This window comes from Myiozetetes cayanensis, unplaced genomic scaffold (genome assembly GCF_022539395.1).
Source record: "Myiozetetes cayanensis isolate MyiCay16 unplaced genomic scaffold, myiCay2020 scf12, whole genome shotgun sequence".
NCBI lineage: Eukaryota > Metazoa > Chordata > Aves > Passeriformes > Tyrannidae > Myiozetetes > Myiozetetes cayanensis.
In genome coordinates, this window is record NW_026086826.1 from 10,052,870 (window position 1) to 10,070,635 (window position 17,766).

The 17,766-nt window shown below is 42.5% G+C and overlaps 1 protein-coding gene across 24 annotated transcripts in view; it reads right to left on the reverse strand.

The window, feature by feature from the left end:
• The window catches only part of DAB1 (DAB adaptor protein 1), a 433,401-nt gene that overhangs the window by 218,825 nt on the left and 196,810 nt on the right, over positions 1-17,766 (reverse strand). For 10 of the 24 annotated variants that reach the window (XM_050307494.1, XM_050307490.1, XM_050307487.1 and 7 more), the window contains exon 2: positions 3,350-3,421. Coding sequence is in view for 12 of the 24 variants with exons in the window: in XM_050307504.1 (XP_050163461.1) it covers positions 1,192-1,282 (91 nt within the window). In the remaining 12 variants the exon portion in view is untranslated. Of the gene's footprint in view, positions 1-1,191; positions 1,601-3,349; positions 3,422-17,766 lie in introns of those variants that run through there. The other 14 variants (XM_050307504.1, XM_050307503.1, XM_050307498.1 and 11 more) reach the window with 4 other exon arrangements.

Consider the following 17,766-nt stretch of genomic DNA (forward strand, 5'->3'; position numbering starts at 1 on the left):
TATTCTCTGAGTGCTTTGGGGTTGCACTTTCCCTTCATGGATGTCAACACATGTTGCAGAGGTATGACATGGCTGTATCTTCATTTACAGTGAGGGGAACTGAGAGGAGGTGATAGGAAGTTGTTTTGTCCAGATGATTTTTATCCAGCAAAGACAGAACCCTGGTCCTTAACCCTCCAGCATCACTGCCACCCTCCACAGCCTTGTTGAGGAAGACAAGGCTTACAAGTTTCAGCAATTCCTGCTGCAGGTTCTGTGCCTTGGAGCATGCCAGGACTTTTCAGTGGTGACAGTCAGTGACAGTGTCACCCAGAGCTCAGCACCAAGGGCCTTCCAGCTGGGCTGGCCACCAAAAAGCCATCGTGGCACAGAGACTGTCCTATTGAAGCGCAGGCAGTGATGCTCCAGCCCTTGGTGAGCTTTCACAGCTCTCTGGGACCAGCAGAGGAGCTGCAGCCCCCTTTGCTGAGGAGAGCGTATGAAAACATTAAGTGGGAATCCTCAATCATCTTCCCACATGTTCCCATCATACCTTTCTCTATTAGGTAGCCGTGACTTTGCTAACCTGGCTGATCCATAATTCATAACTATTATCCATGCTCAATAATTATAGTGTTAATATTTTTGTAATTTAAAAGTACCTTTCTCCAGCAGAGTTCAGCCTGTACCACTGACTAATGTACAATTTAATATTTAACACTGTTTATGAGTAAAAATGTTCTCTCTCCTCTTTCTTCCCAATTCACACCATCAAAATGTTTTCAAAATGTTAGGGAAAAGAGGAATTTTAAGAAGGAATGCCATTACTTTAAAGCAAAATTTAAAAATATTAAATGCATAATGCTTAATCTATCAATCAGAGTGTGTCTGCAGTACAGACACACTGAAAGCTCTTCACTTTCTAATCACTAATAGGTAACACTATCAAATTCAGCCCTACACTCTATTAGAATTGCAGTAGAAAAGCACTTAGTGTAATATCCAAAGACAGCTCACCAAATCTTGCTCACTTGGCTCAAAGACAGAACCAAAGATGTTAATAATTTGAAAGCTTCCTTAACTAATGTGCTTTATCAACATGTTTAGAAAAGGAAATAAAATACCTATACAGAACTTCTGCAGATTAAAAAAATAAATTTAACTTGTATTCAGCCAGAGAACCGTGATTTTTTTCCCAGATTTGTGAATTACCCGTGGATGTGATGCTGTCCTGGATGCAGAGCCTATCATCTTCCAGTTGCAAACCACAGGAATCATTTCTATTCCTTCCTTCTGACCACATTAATTTCAGGCTTGTTTCTAGCAGGATTTTTTATGTCTTCATTTCCTAATTCCTCATTTTCCCATCAGTCTCCCAAGAACCACAGACACAACGTTTGCAGGGCAGCGATGAACTTCATCCAGCCTCCTCTCTTTCAGCTGTGCCTTGTTTCCTTGACCTCCTCCCAGGGAAGGACAGGCAGAGACATCAAGCATCTGTGACCAGGTCCAGTACTCATGTCCTCTCTTTTAAAATTATTTTCAACCTCCAACTTCAGATTTTCTAAGGTTTTCTTACTCTCCAGAGTAAATGTCACTGACAGAGCTGCTGTAAAGCAGCAGAGAGGGAGCAGAACCACCCAGCTGCAGGCAGCAGCACAGTAGTCATGAGGGGATGTAGCAAACACCAAGTTTACACACATACAGAGACACTGTGAGCTGGTGACAAGTAGTACAAAGACTTATTTGATGCAAAGACAGAATGACTGCATTGCTTATGTCAAAAAGAGATCAGTGGAAGCATAACAACAGACCATTCTGCATGCAACACACACTGCATAAAGCACAAAAAATACTCTTTATGTTTCCTGCGCTTTTTAGCCTGGTTTCTCAGGAAAAAAACAAGAGACGTGCAATTGTTCTGTCAGTCATTGCTTCCCCAAATAACTTTTGAACCTGTTGGCTGATCTCAGGTTTGACAGATAGGCTGAGGTCTCAAAGGGATCACATTCCTATCAGATGCATGAAAATAATAGAGACTCAAACTAGTGCCTTTACTGAGCTGGCCCCCGTGCTGTGGCTGCCTCTGCTCTGTACCTCAGGGGTACCAATTAGCCCACGAGCCAGAGCAGCTCTGTGGATGAGGAACAGCTGGGGGAATGGTTGCTTACACCCTCAGACAGTGCACATAGCAAAAACAACACTGTGAACATTCCAACCATAGGACACACTGAGATGGAGGCTCCTGCCTTCTCAGTTCCTCCAAGCACACAGAAATTCAGAGCAGAATCCCAAAATGCTCCTGCTGGCAGCCTGAGCAGCTGGCCTTGGTGTCTTTGGTGCTTACTTTGTCCTCAAAACCAAGTCCCTGATATTTGCAAGCTCCCGTGTGCTGTTAGTCAGTGCTGATGCCCCAAGGATTGCCCTGTTTCCCCAAGGCTCAGCAATAAATGGCATTACTTTCCTTGACCTCCGCTGCCTGCCCCTTGGAGCTGCAAACAGGAATACAACCTTCACTGCTAAAGCACACATACATTTTCCTGCTGGAATTACAAAAAAATAGAGAGGCATTGCCTGGCAAAGAGTAAAATCCCTGTTTAGCTTTAAGGGGATGCATATTACAGGGAAACTACAGGACTCTCATTCTAATAGCCAATGCTGCTAATTAAAACTGTTTTGGAAGATCTGCAGCCAGCATATAAATCACCCCTCTATATGCTATAAATAAGAGGCAGATACGGAATTGAATAGCACCCATTTGTCAACGGAATGAAGAGATTTGATTGTGCCTTTTTGAATAATAAATCCAGACATACCTAGCAGGGCACGGAGAGTTGCTCCAAGTGTCTCTTTTATCAAACAACAATGATTATATTATAGGGTATGCATTATGGGGCATCATCCATTTCTCTTGTTTTCTCATTTATTGCTGACATCCTCCCTCCCAGATGAAACATTTCACTCTGTATAGCATGTATTCATGCAAAGATCTCAGAAGCCAGGCAGGAGCGAACACTACTGAGTCTCCTGATGTGATGTGCACATACTAGAATGTATCACAGAGCAGAGGGGAGATTTGTAGGGAAATCGAGCCATGGAAGCCTAAATACACAGGGTTTTTTTCCTATATATTTACCCATAGCACTTCTAAAGGACACTTGAAATGCACTGGGTATCAGACAGAGGAGAGTTACATTGTTCTTATTGTCAATGGATGATCATTTATACAAAAAACCACATAGAGAACCAAAGCTAAATTCCTCAAGATCATGTTATAACATCACTGAACAATGGAAACTCCAAAGATATCCACACAAACCACCAGATTCTCAAAATAATTATAATAATAATAATAATAATAATAAGTTACCTCACTCCTGTGTGGAAATCTCTTCTCAGCCACAAACACTACATCCCACTCACAGCCACCATGTCTTTCTCACTGGAAAAAAACCAAACAAACAATCAAATGGGCACCAATTAGGAAATGGCATTCATTAATGCTAAGTTCAGAGTAGCTTCAAATTTTGCACATGCACTCATAAAATAGGAGATTTAGGAGTCCCTGTCACACAGAAGGCTGCAGAAGGTTAATTGAGTTCACTGTAGAGGTATCATTACCTCTATAACATACCTAAGGAGAAAAGTACATCAGTCAGGTTATGAAGATAGATTTATTTTAAGCCTTTAAAACTATTTGTCAAATTTTTGCCCTCTGACAGGATGATGATTCCTCTTGCTTTGTCCCTAAAACCCACTACAACTGAACAGCAACTTCCACAGCATTCCCTCGACCGTGGATTTGGCACTCCCCATGTGCAGATGTTCTCATCCCACCCACTGGTTGACTGAGACACAGAGAAGCCATGACCTTTGGCATCTGCTTCCATTTACCCAAAGGAAAAACATTCTTTGGGATGGACCATAGGATTTCATGCAGGCTTTCCTTTCCCCTTCTGAAGGAGCAGCTGCTGGCTGGAAGCCCATGAAAGCAGCCCAAGGGGCTGCTGAGAACTTCCCAGGCTGTGCCTTTATCTTCGCTTCTGTTGGGGCTTAAAGTGGGAAGAAACAAGGGGAAATCTCTCCATTTGGGATCTCTCACTCCCCTTCAAAAACAGCAGCAACTGCCTACAGTCCTTGCAGTATAACCAGGATAAACAGTATCCTCATGGCCTGCTCCTCATCTGCTCAGGTTAGTAAAGCTGTGACCCATGTGTACTTATTTTATCAACAATAACTCTAAATCAGGATGATTTTATTATTTTGATGTTATGTTTGCCAATAAAAAGGAAAAGACAGTGCTAGGCTGAAAGAATTTGATGGCTACGCATTGATTTTGAAATCGCAGCCACGCTGTCCACATCCTGAGGTTCTTACCTGCTCCCCTTGCTCCCTTGAGTTCCTAAGTAATGTTCTAAGCACTACAAGTCAGGCCATGGCTCCCATGTCACCAGCTCTGCAAAGACTTTGCAGTCACTGTTTAGTGCCTGATGATGATACAAAAGCTACTGCAGAGCAATTCACAACACACACACAGAGCACAAAGCAAGCAGATGGGACTCAGAGCACAAAGAGGATAAAACATCATTTTAACAAAATCCGTTTGTTCAGATGACCTGAACTTGAAATTAAGGTGTTAAAATCCAAGACAAAGAGGATTTCTGATTGGCAGCCAATGATGTCAGCCCTGTGCCAATTACAGAGGGAATTCATGTGGCTGCCTTTAAAAAGAAATAATTCCCTCTCTGATACAGCAATAAGACATTGTAGACAGCCCATTTGCAGGGGATTACACGGCACTTCTCAGGTAGTTAAAGTCACTGAGCCTTTTGACCTTGTGCCTCCTAACACTACTGGAGGCATAATCACACTGCTTATCATGTGTGTCTTATTGTTTAAACAAAGCCCAGCCACCCAGCAAACTGAGCCCTGAACCTTGGGCTCATTGGCTATGAATTATTATGCTGAAACAACATGAATGTAATAAACAGAGCTATTTATTAGTTTATTCTATGATTTCAGAGATGACTGCGCAGACTAAGAAACTAGAGGAAGGCTGTGCCAGGCCAGAATGAAAGCATTTCTCAGGTCATTGCCTCGAACAGAGATATGTCATGCTACCACAATGCTTACACAGGACACGTAAATCTTTGCACATTGCAATCTTGAAGTCACTAGAACTAATTGTCTCTCCAGATGGGATCTGAGCTTACTCGCTGTCATAACGTTCAGCATATAATGAACATCAGGCAAGGTGAAAATTGATATCAAGAGCACTTCTAAGAGCTAAAAAGTTAACACTTAAATTGGAAATCAATATATGCTTTAAGTATTGATCAGCAGAACAGAAATCTCCAGGTTTTTGCCTCTGCTGAGTGAATACTATTATAGGTTGAGCTGAAGTCCACTGAAATGCTGTACCTTTAACAGTTATTTTTTAAAAAACGCACAAAGCAACACAACCCTACACTTTATGGAGTGATTGCCTAACTCTACCACAGCCACATGCACCTGTGCAGAACAACCAGGAACATGCTAAGACAGATGTGAGCGGTGACTTTTTGTCTATCTGTTAGTTTTTGAAGTTGAAGTCGTGCTTGTTTCCTCAAGACAAACAGCAAAGACCAGAAGAAACCACAGCTTAGAGGAGGACAGATGGCCTTTGGTACAGGCATGGGAAGGGCAGGTCTGTGCCTGGTGATGGAGCACGGGGCAAAGATTTTGAGCTTGCTCAGCACATGGCAGCTGAGATCTCATCCCTGCAATGCAGTTCACAGGCATTTTCTTATTCTGCACGTGGAACTGCACAAAGGCAACTGTACTGCTTTGGGAATTGGTATCTTCACACAGTGCCCTGCTCTGCGGAGGGGACACACCTACTTGGGTCAGTACTAGGTGAAGAGCAGCTGCAGAATATGTCATCCCATGCTGTGTATCTGCTCAAAGCAAGCTTTTCAGACTCACTGATGAATGAAATAGCTGTGGAAAACAAATGTCTTACTGTTTGAGTCCTCCAGCCTGCAAGGAAGCAGGAATTTCTGTGCACTACATCAAAGAAACACTTGACCCTACGTGATCAATTCCTCCTTCTAATTATTACACACCGAAAGACCTGAATTCCTGCTAAGTCTCTGAGGTGAAAAGGGCAAGAATATCTCAGAGAAGGCTAGAAAATCCGTACATTTCTATAAATATTTGTTGGTCTCCATTCCTTTAACTTTGCATGATTAAATACAGCCTGCTTCTGTTCTTCCACTTTATCCTCCGGGGAAATTTATCATCAAAATTATTGTACAGCATTCATTACTCTAGCCTCATTTAAAATCTTGCCCTACTTATTATTTAGGCTGCAAAAAAAAATGTTGCTTTGTATAGTATTTCCTATAATGGTCTCAATCATTACATTAAAAGATTGCTGTAAGGCAGCTTAGCCTGCATTAGAGAAAAATAAAGTGGGATGCCATAGTTAAGTGTTACAGTTCTTATTCAGCTTTTGTTTCACAAATCATAACAATGCAACGTTTCAGTTCCTTAAAAGGCTCTCACTGCTCATTAGCACCATCCAGGCCTTCAGTACCTGGCTTTAAAAGGTACATTCAGTGGTTCTTCTCCAGTTTAAAAGGTGGTGGTGAAAGGCAGAGGGATGGGATGGGAAGGAATGGAATGCAAGCGAGGCGAGAAGCTCGACCAACTCAGTGGTGCAAGGAACACACTCATCTGTGACAGTCAGAGCAGCAGGGAACGCAAACAAATTATTTTTTTTTTTAACTCTTATTCAAAACTTTTGTTTAGGACAGCGAGACACACATGACTGTTTAAAAGAAACAAGATGCAGTATCTACAGGGAGGGAGAAAACTGAACTTAAATCCCAGTACTGCTATATGAAGCCTCTTAATTTGGGTTCCTTCATTAACAAGACTAATCTGATGCTCAGTACCACTGCTTGTGTTTCAGATAATACTATGTATGTGTTTATCCAATCCTAATGTACTTCTGAAAAAGGGTCATTAATCCAAATCTGAAGACACTGGTACAGCTGTTCCTGAACTGCACAACCCCCTGGGGAGGTTATCAGGGAGATGGTATCTCCTCTCCCCTTAGCAGCTCCAACAAGATCTTCTCCTACAGGGATTGCTGGACTCAACACTTATTTCTAGTTTGACCACAGCAAATTCAAACTGAAACCACAGGCTGGGCAAAAGCCATGTATGAACACTGACCATTTTTTGGAGGTTATGTCATGTGATTATTGGTTTGTTTAGGTTGTTCTGACCTTCCTCAGTGCCTTCCCTGGTGCTGACTGACCCCAGAGGCTTTTTGCTATCCACAAACCTAGCTACTCATCCCAGATCAAAGACCTGATATAGGACCTAGGGAAATACAAGGAACCCCCGATTTAACCCTCTGCAGTGGTGAAAATTGCCCGGTTATACCTCATCTTTGCTGCAGCTTTTGATTCCCAACTATATTTTTTGCTTTCACCCGCCTACCTTGTCTTTCTGACTGTTTTCTGTGAGAGGCCTTGCAAAAGACCTTTCAGTATCGTAAATAAATGAGATAAGCCAGTTCCTCTCTCTTCCTTTCTTACTGACAAGTTCAAAGACTTCTAAGAGATTAGGAGTGAAAGACTGTAAGTGACCTGCTGGGTCATCAAGCCTAGGCTTTTCCTATCACTTCCAGCCACATCCTACACTACCTTTCTACTGGATAAGCCTGATCTTATCAGCATCTCTCAAATATTTTCTTTTTTTTTTTCTTATCATTTGAACCAGTTTACCAGGTATAAATGAAAGGCTTAGTGGTCTCTAACTCCCTGGATCATTTTCTTCCTGGTGTCATAAGAAGGCATCTTGTCATTTCTATCCATTGTGCAGACACACTCCTCATCACCCATGGGAAGGGAAAAGAGGTAAGTTTTGGTAGAAAGGAAGGGCAGGGAACAGGACAGTGGAAGTGATGTTCATGTAAGATGTACTACCAACTCCAGTACATGCAATGCACTGAAAACAACGAATATTCCTGGTTTATCATAGAATAGTTTGCGTCGGAAGGTATCTTAAAGACCATTTAGTTCCAATCCCACACCCATGGGCAGGGACACCTTCCACTAGAGAGAGTGGTCAAGGCAGGGATCAATATTTCCCTTGGCTATTGTTTTGTCGTTAGACTTCACTGATATTATTTTCTTCTTTACACCCAATTGTATAGATTCAGAGTTAAAAATGAAAAACATGCAACATCCTGCTATTTGTCATGCACCAAACACAGCTTTCCCATCAGTCTGGTCAGCAGAAGCTGTTTCTGATCTGTTCCAGTGAGTGTCTGTGGCTGGAAGGACAATGCTCATTAGCTGTGCTGTGCTCCAGAGGGGCAAATTACCACCCACCAACCCCAAAGCCACCTCAAGACCCAGCTCTGGGTGCCAGCAGCTGTTTAGCACATCCAGATGCACATTGGCAATCTCACTACTTTTCAATAAAATCCACTGGAAAAACTCATCATGCCAAAATACACCTTTTGCTGTAAAAGGGGGTTTCCCAAGAGGGAAGGATTTTGTGTGTCCTCTCCCCAGCAGCCATTTCAAGTGCATAAAAAGCTTCAGGCTTGAAGCTGGCTGCGAAGAGCAGCAGAGATCTCACCCAAAGGGGACACCACTTTGGTTCAGGGCCAGGAGAGGTCAAATGTCACCACAGTGCTCCAGTCATGGGCAATTTCCAGCAGGGCTGAGCCACAGCCCATTAACCCAGGTGCTACACAAACGCTCTGGGTTACAACACTCACATGAGAGAGAGCAGCTTGCCATCCTCTCTGGGCCCCTAACGACCCCAAACCTCTTCTTACATGCAGCAAACATATTACTATGACATGATTTCACCTCCTGAAACTGATCCATAAAAACACTTTAGTCCAAACAAACAAACAATTCCCCAAACTAGGTTCTTGCAGCAACCTCAAGAGCACGCAGGGGTCCACAGGGCTTGAAGCAGGGGTCACCTACTAATGCAGCATAAACAAGGAAGGGGGTGAACCCGAGCAGATCCTCAACACTTGGAGAGCAAAGGGAGGAAGAAATTTGGGTTTTTTTTCTTTTTTAGTGATGCATTAATTTTATAACTTGCAATGCTTCTCTCACTGTCCCACACACAGCACAAAAAGAGGTCCAGAAACAGGCTGACCTGCCAGTTCTGTGCAATCACGGTCTGAGCCCAGCTTCTCTCCAGCTCTACATTCAGATAGGTTATTGTTCAGACAAGAAGGGGATTTCAGACAGGTCTTCTGCCCATGGATTTGCATCATTCTACATCTGGACAATCTTTCTGAATTTGTTTCACAGATGCTTCTGGCAGCGTCTGCCCTTTCTCGGTGTTTCACGCCAGTGGCATCACCGTGGTGAGTGTAAAAGGGTCTGAGGAGGTTATTTAAAGGGATGCTGGGCAGCCTATGTTGAGGAAAAGCTACTGCTAGGCAAGAGTCATATGGGGTTCCTTGACACCTACAGTGCCATCCTAAAGCCATGGTTCAGGCACAAGACTGTAAAATGAGCATTTTCCCCACAATGATGCTCTTGTACCTGAGTAGAAAGAAGAGCAGTTCTCAAAATCCCATTTAGGGTATCAAATATGAACAGGACAAGGCACTATGGACTTTATCTTCCATACCACTTCTCTCTCTGGGGAACATCTACTGATCTAACCACCTTTCACCTCTACCTCACCTGTTTTTGCGGCAGACTCCATTCCTATCTACCACTGAGCCCCTCTACTGAACAGATGTCTGAGCTTCATGCAGCTGAAACCTGCCTGATATCCACCAGCATCTTATGTGCTGTGGGGTTCAACCTGTGCATGAACCACTACTCTGATGAAAGTAATGAAAACTGGTAATTTCATCATGTGATTTGCAGTGGAAAGAAAGGCTGCTTTTCACTTTCGAGTGGTTGGATCTAATTCTTTGCCATGAGTTCACTGTCACTTTCCCCTCCCCAGCCTTTGAGTCTCTTATCTGTTAAAAATTAAAGGTTTTGAACAGGAGCAGGTGAAGGTCATCTCTGCCTGTGCTTCTGTTCCACAGCCAGTGTTGTAGAACAAATACTGATGAGGATCATGATGATAATGAGGAAAATAATAATGAGCATTGATCTCAATGGAGATGCTCCTCCATTCTACCAGGCCACTGAGATGAGAATCAGGAATCCCCAGACATAAAGGATGTGTCACACTAAAGTTTAATTAACAGCAAATCACAACCCAAATGACATATTCCCCCCCCTCACACTCTCAATTTTCATAACTGACTTTTCACAACAAAACTCCAGGGGACATTTGGAAATAGAGAAGAAAGTAAAAACTTCTGCCTCCACGTACAGCTTGTTACACTGAGGGAGTCAGTCATCCACGATCCCTCTCTGATTTTCTACAGCATAAGCTGTAAGCATCTTCAGTCTAGTCCACAGAGAGACATCAGTACAGATGAGAGGAGAATTAGGTCCAAAGTGTTTCAAGAAGACACACTTGGCACATTATTTCACAGCTTCCTGTGCTAATGGCAACACATCACCTTGTGATAATGGTGCCATTGGTGTGTGTCAGCTCAACTCTCTCCTGCTGCTAAAACAGGGGGTGCTGACGTCCAGTCAGACACTCTGCACTTCTCGAGCACTGTCTCCGAGAATTTTCCCAACACAAACAAATTAACCCGGGTGAATTGCTCAGGAGAGCATGATTAGAGCCAGCACAAGGCCTTGCTGGCAGGGTCATCTTGTTTTCAGCAAGGAGGATTAGCTGGAGTCAGTCGTGACACTATGGCACAAGAAGCTCTACAAATTTCTAAGGTTGCTCATAACTCATATCAGGATCAGAAGAAATCAATGCATTGATGACAAGGAAAGTCATGTAGCTGTAAATAATCAAGAAATAGTGCTCAGGACTGCTTTTCAGGTATGATTTTTGCTATTGCTGTTTCTGTAATATAAATATTTTTATCTTGCTTTCAGCTGCCACACATTTCGAAGCCTTTTCCCAATAAATACAAAATACTTTTTGATTGGCACACTCCTCTAGAACTGCTCATACAAGAGATCATGAAGGCAAACACGAGTTCTCTTTCTGTGAAGACCTATGGGAGGCCTTGTTTATGAAAAAGTGCAACTTGTAGAATTCTTTAAAAGACTCTTTTTTTTTAAATAAACACTATGAAGTAGTCAACTCATTTTATGGACTAGGTAGGGGGAAGTAAGGAATATCTCAGGCATTTCCATGCACTTATATCCATTCTGTATGAACTCATTTTATATTGATCATGGAAAGAATAAATTGTTTAGATTAAATCAATCTCCAGAGGGATAAGGTCATAGTCTTGTGCTATTAACTGCAATTGGCCACTTAACAAGAGATACCAGCAGAATAGTTAAACAACCAGGTACATCTTCCATTGATAACCTATCCCATAAACATTCCCCATGGAAAACTTCACATAAACCCACAGCTAAATTCAGAACACAACAGGAGATATATAACACATGAGTTTCAGTTCCACGCTACTACCCAGCCATCTCTCCTCCCTGCAAGCAGCTTCTACCCAACAAAAACAGCCCTTCCTGACATGAGGAGATTCACACGATGAAGCGAAGGCCCAAAGAAGAAGGACGTGAAGTTGCACAACCTCATCTCTCCTGCATGGCTGTGCCCTGCATGGGCAGAACCAACATTTACTGGAGGAGCCAGCCCAGGGCACGCCAGCAGCAAGGAATTCTTGATCTTATCTTTGGCAGAAATAAATAATCATACTTTAAAAAAAAATAAGTGAGAAATAAAAGGCCAAGTCTGTATAAAATTCAAGCAAGCCAGTCTGGCAAATCATAACTTAGACAGCTCAGAGTGCTGTAAGACAGGGATCTGTAGCCTAATTGAAGTGAATAGCTTGAAGTGCTCTGCTATTACAGAATCAAAGCTCTGGCATCTCAGCTCCAGTATCTGTGAAACAGCAGTAATAGTGTTTGCCCACCTTACAGAGATAATAGGAGTAGTTACTTTTATGTAGAAATGTGATCATGTAAAAAGCACTATGGTATAAAAGAGCTAAATATTATTATTAGGTGCATGTTTTGGTACTCCAAAAAATACAATTCATTCAAGCTCTTCTATTTCTTTGACACTTGTAACAGGCTTCCAATGTGGCTTAAAACCCCTGCTCAAAAATAAACATAAGAATAATGAGCTTTCCTTATTTAATTCACCAAATAGGCACAATAAGCTCATGTTTAAACAAAAAATGAAAAGGAAACTTGCTGCTGTGCCAGAACAGCAGTACAATCAATTTTAATTAGCATTGCTCATTGTGGGAAATGATAAGGTATCAGTCATAGTAATTGGTGGTGTTGACAATTAGTCAAAGTTATTAACATCTCAAGACCCAGGACAAAAAAAGCTCCCTGAATTTTAAATATCTGGAGAAGGCTTGCTTTGAAATTCTTAATTTTTGCACAGTCTGAAAACATTGCTCAGATTTATTATTTGTTAGCTTTCCATCAGAGCAGAAGTGCTGGAATAACACAGCCAACCCGACTGTCACCGGTGCTTGATCAATATGAGTTTTCCAGGGAGAGCTGCTGGGAGTGGGGCTCCCTCCTCTCTTCCAGAGCTCTGCTGCCTTCCCACTTCCCACCCCTCTTCCTTTGTTTCCCTTTGCCTGTTCTGGATGCTTATCCCAGATCCTATCCCAGGCTGAATGGATCAAGAAATGCTCTCAGCCAAGGGAAACGCCTTCAACTCAGAGCTGGAGCATCTCCAAACCCTGCATGGTCCCATCCAGGAAAACAAGCCCTTAGGGTACACAGAGCGAGGGTGGATACTGCCATACAAGCAGCTGCTACTTGCAGATACTGCCTGGACCACATCTTTTAATGGCCAGTATGAGCAATTCCCCAGGCTCCTGAGAAGCTCAGGTCTAAAGTCAAAGCCTACAACAAGTCCTCACACATGGTACAGGGCACTTCAGGGCTTTGACCTGGTCTCGTTTACCCCTGGGCAGCCCCACAACCATCCTGCCTGTGTTTGATATCTGACTGCTGCTGAAAGAGGATCTGTGCTGGCAAAGGAGGCCAGTGATTATATGATCCAGCTGAGTAAACCAGACTGCCCATTTGCATGGCTTAGATGAGAACTGACACAAAGATTTCTGATGTTTCAGGAAAGTTAATGGGTTAATGTTATTTTCATCATCATCATGGTTAGGCTTCACGAACGAAGATTTGAGAAGGGCTCTACCCACGCTTGCTACAAGCGCACTGATGGCTAAAAAGGCCAATGCGAGATAGACAAGTCCGGTTGCAGAAGGCACAGCAGAAAGACTCCCCAGGTGATATCGACAAGACACAATTCTGCATTGTCTTTTCTCCTCGAGAGTGATCCTGTGTGTGTTCTCAAAAGAAGAAGCAGCGTTATAGATGGTGTGTCTCCAGGCCTCCCGACTGGAGGCCAGGGTAGACCAATGGTGGTGATCAATAATGTTATTTTACTGATCATCAAAACCATAAAGTATCCAGGGCACAGCAGATTGTACTTGCACCTTCATGTTTTAGTTGGGAATTACTGAGACACCGAGTAAGCAGATGCTGAGAGCAGATGATCCAGTTGCAAACGGATCACTTATGGGCTCAGCTGATGCTAAAAGAGGCAGAAAAAGGTCGTCATCAATTGAAGCAAAAAGCATTTAGTCGATCTAACAGGGTCCTGACCACCCACCCTAGAAGACAAAAATCATGGAAACACTCTGTCAATTGTTTTCTGCTAGAAGAGTTCCAGTGAAAACTCAATATATTCCACCTCCCACACCCTTCTGTACCTTTATTGTAAATAAGACGTATATAATACTGCAATAACCATCCTTCTGGTGCAAGTAGGTGTTACAGTTTAAAATAGAAGAGGTGACATGTATTACTCATTTGTCTTTTTACTTGCTTTAATGTGTTTATTTGTATGGAAATTAAAATCCAGGTGAAAAATACCATCTCTCTCCCAAGCATATGTATCTGTTACACAACCACAGTGATTCTTCTGACCCTGGGCAGTCACCACTCCCAAACTGGCTCAGCCTTTCAAGCTACACAGTAAAATATGAGGCAGCCACAAAGGAATAAATCCCGCCTGGCAGATGCTGCCGAGCAGCACCACTGGTATAACTGTCAGAGAACACAGTCTTGAAAGAAACTCCTCCAAAACCCAACTGAGATTCAAAGCAAAGAAACTCTGATTTAAATTCCCCCTCAGCCGCCGACCCACAGCAGCAGCGGGGCTCTGCCACTGCGGCCGCAAGATAAACACCATTTTCAAGGTCAATTTCCTATGACCAGTTGCTTCATTTCTCATCATTTTCTGTCCAACTTCATAGATTACCACTTAGAATTGATTTATTCTTTCCCTTTCTAGCATTACTTTGCACTTCATTTAAGAGGGCGGGGGGGATTTTCTCTCTGTTCTGTACAACAGCGCTGTCATAGGACGATGGGCTCAGCTGGGTTTCAATTGACTAAAACGACTGCTCAGTAAAGCAGTGTGTCATAAAAGCTAAACCAAACCAAGAGGTATCTTCCAACCATTTCCCCCTCTCCTCCCTACTGCTAGAAATATTGTTTTTTAGATACAGAGACATGATTCTTTACGTATGGAGCTTTGATTGTAAAGAAATGTTTTAATAGCCTCTAATAGAAAACAAAAGTTGTGTTGAGGTCTTCCCAGGGTTTGAGGTTCCTTCTGCAGGCCGATAGCACTCACACTTGAGATCAGATTAAAGCTGACAGAGACGAAACTGTGCTGGCCCACATCCTTGGGCTTGCTCCAGGGCCTCTCATCTGCATTTCATCCTGATGTGAGCACATGTTCCTATCATTGGTACACTCATCTGCATCACTCTGAATGTTAATCACAGGCTAACCCAATTTCTTCAGCAAATTTATTACTTACTGTTCATTAAAGTTCATAAAACCTAATGTGAGCCTGAAATAAGCAGAACACCCTTAGCAAGGAGTCCTCGGTGAGACGGCAATTCATAGGCGGCAACGTCAGCCCAAGGAGCTCCTCCTTCAGAGGTTGGTGCCAGAATCTTTCATATGTTCCCCGGGGGATGCAAGGGGAGGGGAAGCAGGCAATGGGATACAAAGAGCTGTCATAGCCCTTTAGAAAGCTCTAAAACTGGCATCCTTGTAGGAACTCACTTATCAAAACAAACCCACAATTTTTTCAGAATTATCTAAAAATATTTTTTCAGTGCTCAGACAATGGTCATGTGCTTAAAACCAAGCATGTGTTTAAATGCTTTGCTGAGCAGGGCCTGAAGAAGCTGCATTTGTGCTTTTAACTCTGGAAAGGAATGGTCTAATGTATTCTAGTCAACAGCCAGAGAGAGTAAACATTACCATGTGCCTCCCCAATGAACTCTGTGCATCTGAAATTATCTGTATTTCCTACATCAGTTCCTCAAAACCGCAGGAACACACACAAATCCAAGCCTTCAACATCCCGAGTGGAAACTGCTAAAATTCTCCAAAGGACATTATGATTGAAATATTCAATCAGATGATGCTACCATCAGAATAATGAAGCCTTTGGAGGATTTGCTTCATTGAGTATAAAATAATTTTGAGAGACACTTGAAAGGAAGAAACCATGTCTGTGGGAAGAAACATGACCGACTTTTTGCCAGAAAGGGGATTATTCTGCAAGCCAAAAAATGACACCTCTCGGTAACCAAACATCAGATCTGCTTCTAGGCTAAAATTAGATGTCACAAAATATATAAATATAATTTTTATGCAGCTGTGTAAATGAAAATACATGTGTCGAGTAAAGAAATTACAGATGTTTATTCTCCATTCTTCAAAATTTCCATAACCATAGAATGAATCCAGTCTGAAATTAGAAATTTGCTCTCTCCTTTAATTAAATCAATTTGCATTTTTTCTCAGCTGATTAAATAATAAAAAAGCACAGAGGTGAAGGCAGGTTTTGTGATTAAGACACTGGACAAAGACCCGGGAGAGCTGAATTCAATTCCTGGTCCTGCCACAGAGTTCCTCTGCAACCTTGGGTTTAATCTCCTTGTGCCTCTTTTCCCCATCTGTGGAAGATGGATAACATTACACTCCCACAGTTTCCGTCTTGCCTACTAGATCATGAGTTCTGCAGAGAAAGGACTGTTTATTAAAGACTGTAGGAACAATACCCCCTCAACAGGATGGAGACTGGAGTGGGATCTCCTGCTGCCCTGCCCCTTCAGACTTACAGTGGCAGCAGAAAGTCCCAACCTCTCACCGCCATCGCCATGTGAGCCAAGCCTGGGTGCAAGGAATGTAAAATAGGCTCAAGGGAAGCAATGTGAGGCTTCTCAGTGACTGTTGTGCCCATTTTTTACATAAGGAATGCTTTTGGTTTGCCAAGGTAACTCCAAAGCCTGGGTGTGTGAGCTGTGCACAGAGGTGGAACAGGAGCTCAACAGGGTGAGGTTTGCACCGAAGGACAAAGCACGACAAGGCCGAATTTTTTATCACATTCTGTTTTCCAGGTCCTAATCCCATTTCACAGTGCATGGCATTATACAGCACTGCATTTTTTGCAAGCAAGGCTGAGGTGCAACCTAATGAGGGTGTAAAACCCAACTTTAATAGGGCCAAAATGCCCACAGCTCTCCACGGGGACAGAGCTATGGATGAAGCCTGCAGCTGAGTGATCACAAACACTGCAAAGAGAAAGCAGGAATTCATCTTGGGAAAGAGACTAGAGCCTAACAGAATTATTTTAGAGCACAATAACACACCAAGCTGTCTTCATCACCACTATTACTCTTGCCCAGCTTGACTGTGAGCATATCGCATCAAGTCGACGGAAGGAAAATTAATATCTTCAAAAGGAAACAGTTCACCACATCACACACAGTCCAGCTACCATAATGATAAGTTCCCTGATAGCAATCATCTTCAAAACCCCAGTGGTTATAAGAGACTCTATGGAATTCATCATTTTTGATTTTTTTTTTTTCCAATTGAACCAATATACAGTTTTGAAAGAATATTCCTAGCTATGCTGTTTTAAGGGATTAACAAGCCATTATGTACTAGAACATACATACATAATGGAATCAGCAAACAGGAATCAGCAAGTAATCTTCTGTCTCCACGAAGGCTAATGTGTAATTGCCAGAAGCACCAGGGGAATTTCTGCCTTTTGTTAAAGCTTCAGGAGGTGACTGTCATCAAATTTGACAAAAATACAGAGCACAACGACCAGTTACGGGCATGAAAGGGAGTGGTTACTGTTTCATACAATAACAAACTTTCACTACAGTTGAGAGCTAAACCTGCACATTGATTTGCAGATGCCAGTGCTAACTGTTATTATTTAGTAGATTATGGGAACAGAACAGTGAGCTTCTGAACACTATGGACAAAGAGAGACATGATATGCAAGATGAATTTTATGAAGCATATTTTCTTCATGGAGCCTTTACATTGATACAGTCTCAGTGTAATTCCATAAACGGGTAGCCGTGATCAGACAGCTGATAGGCACCACATTTCCCTAAGCAATTGCTTTTCCATTAAGAACTTGCATCAAATGAAAACACCATAGGGGAGAGCAGAGCACGAAGAATAAATATCAGAGTGAAACCCAGAGATGTGGCAATATCACAGAACTAAACCAAGGCCTGTGGCTTTACAGAACAAACACATTCACAGTGTTTTGGTGTCAGCAAGCACAGAAAGTGAAGCACCACAAAAAACCTTCCCATGTGAC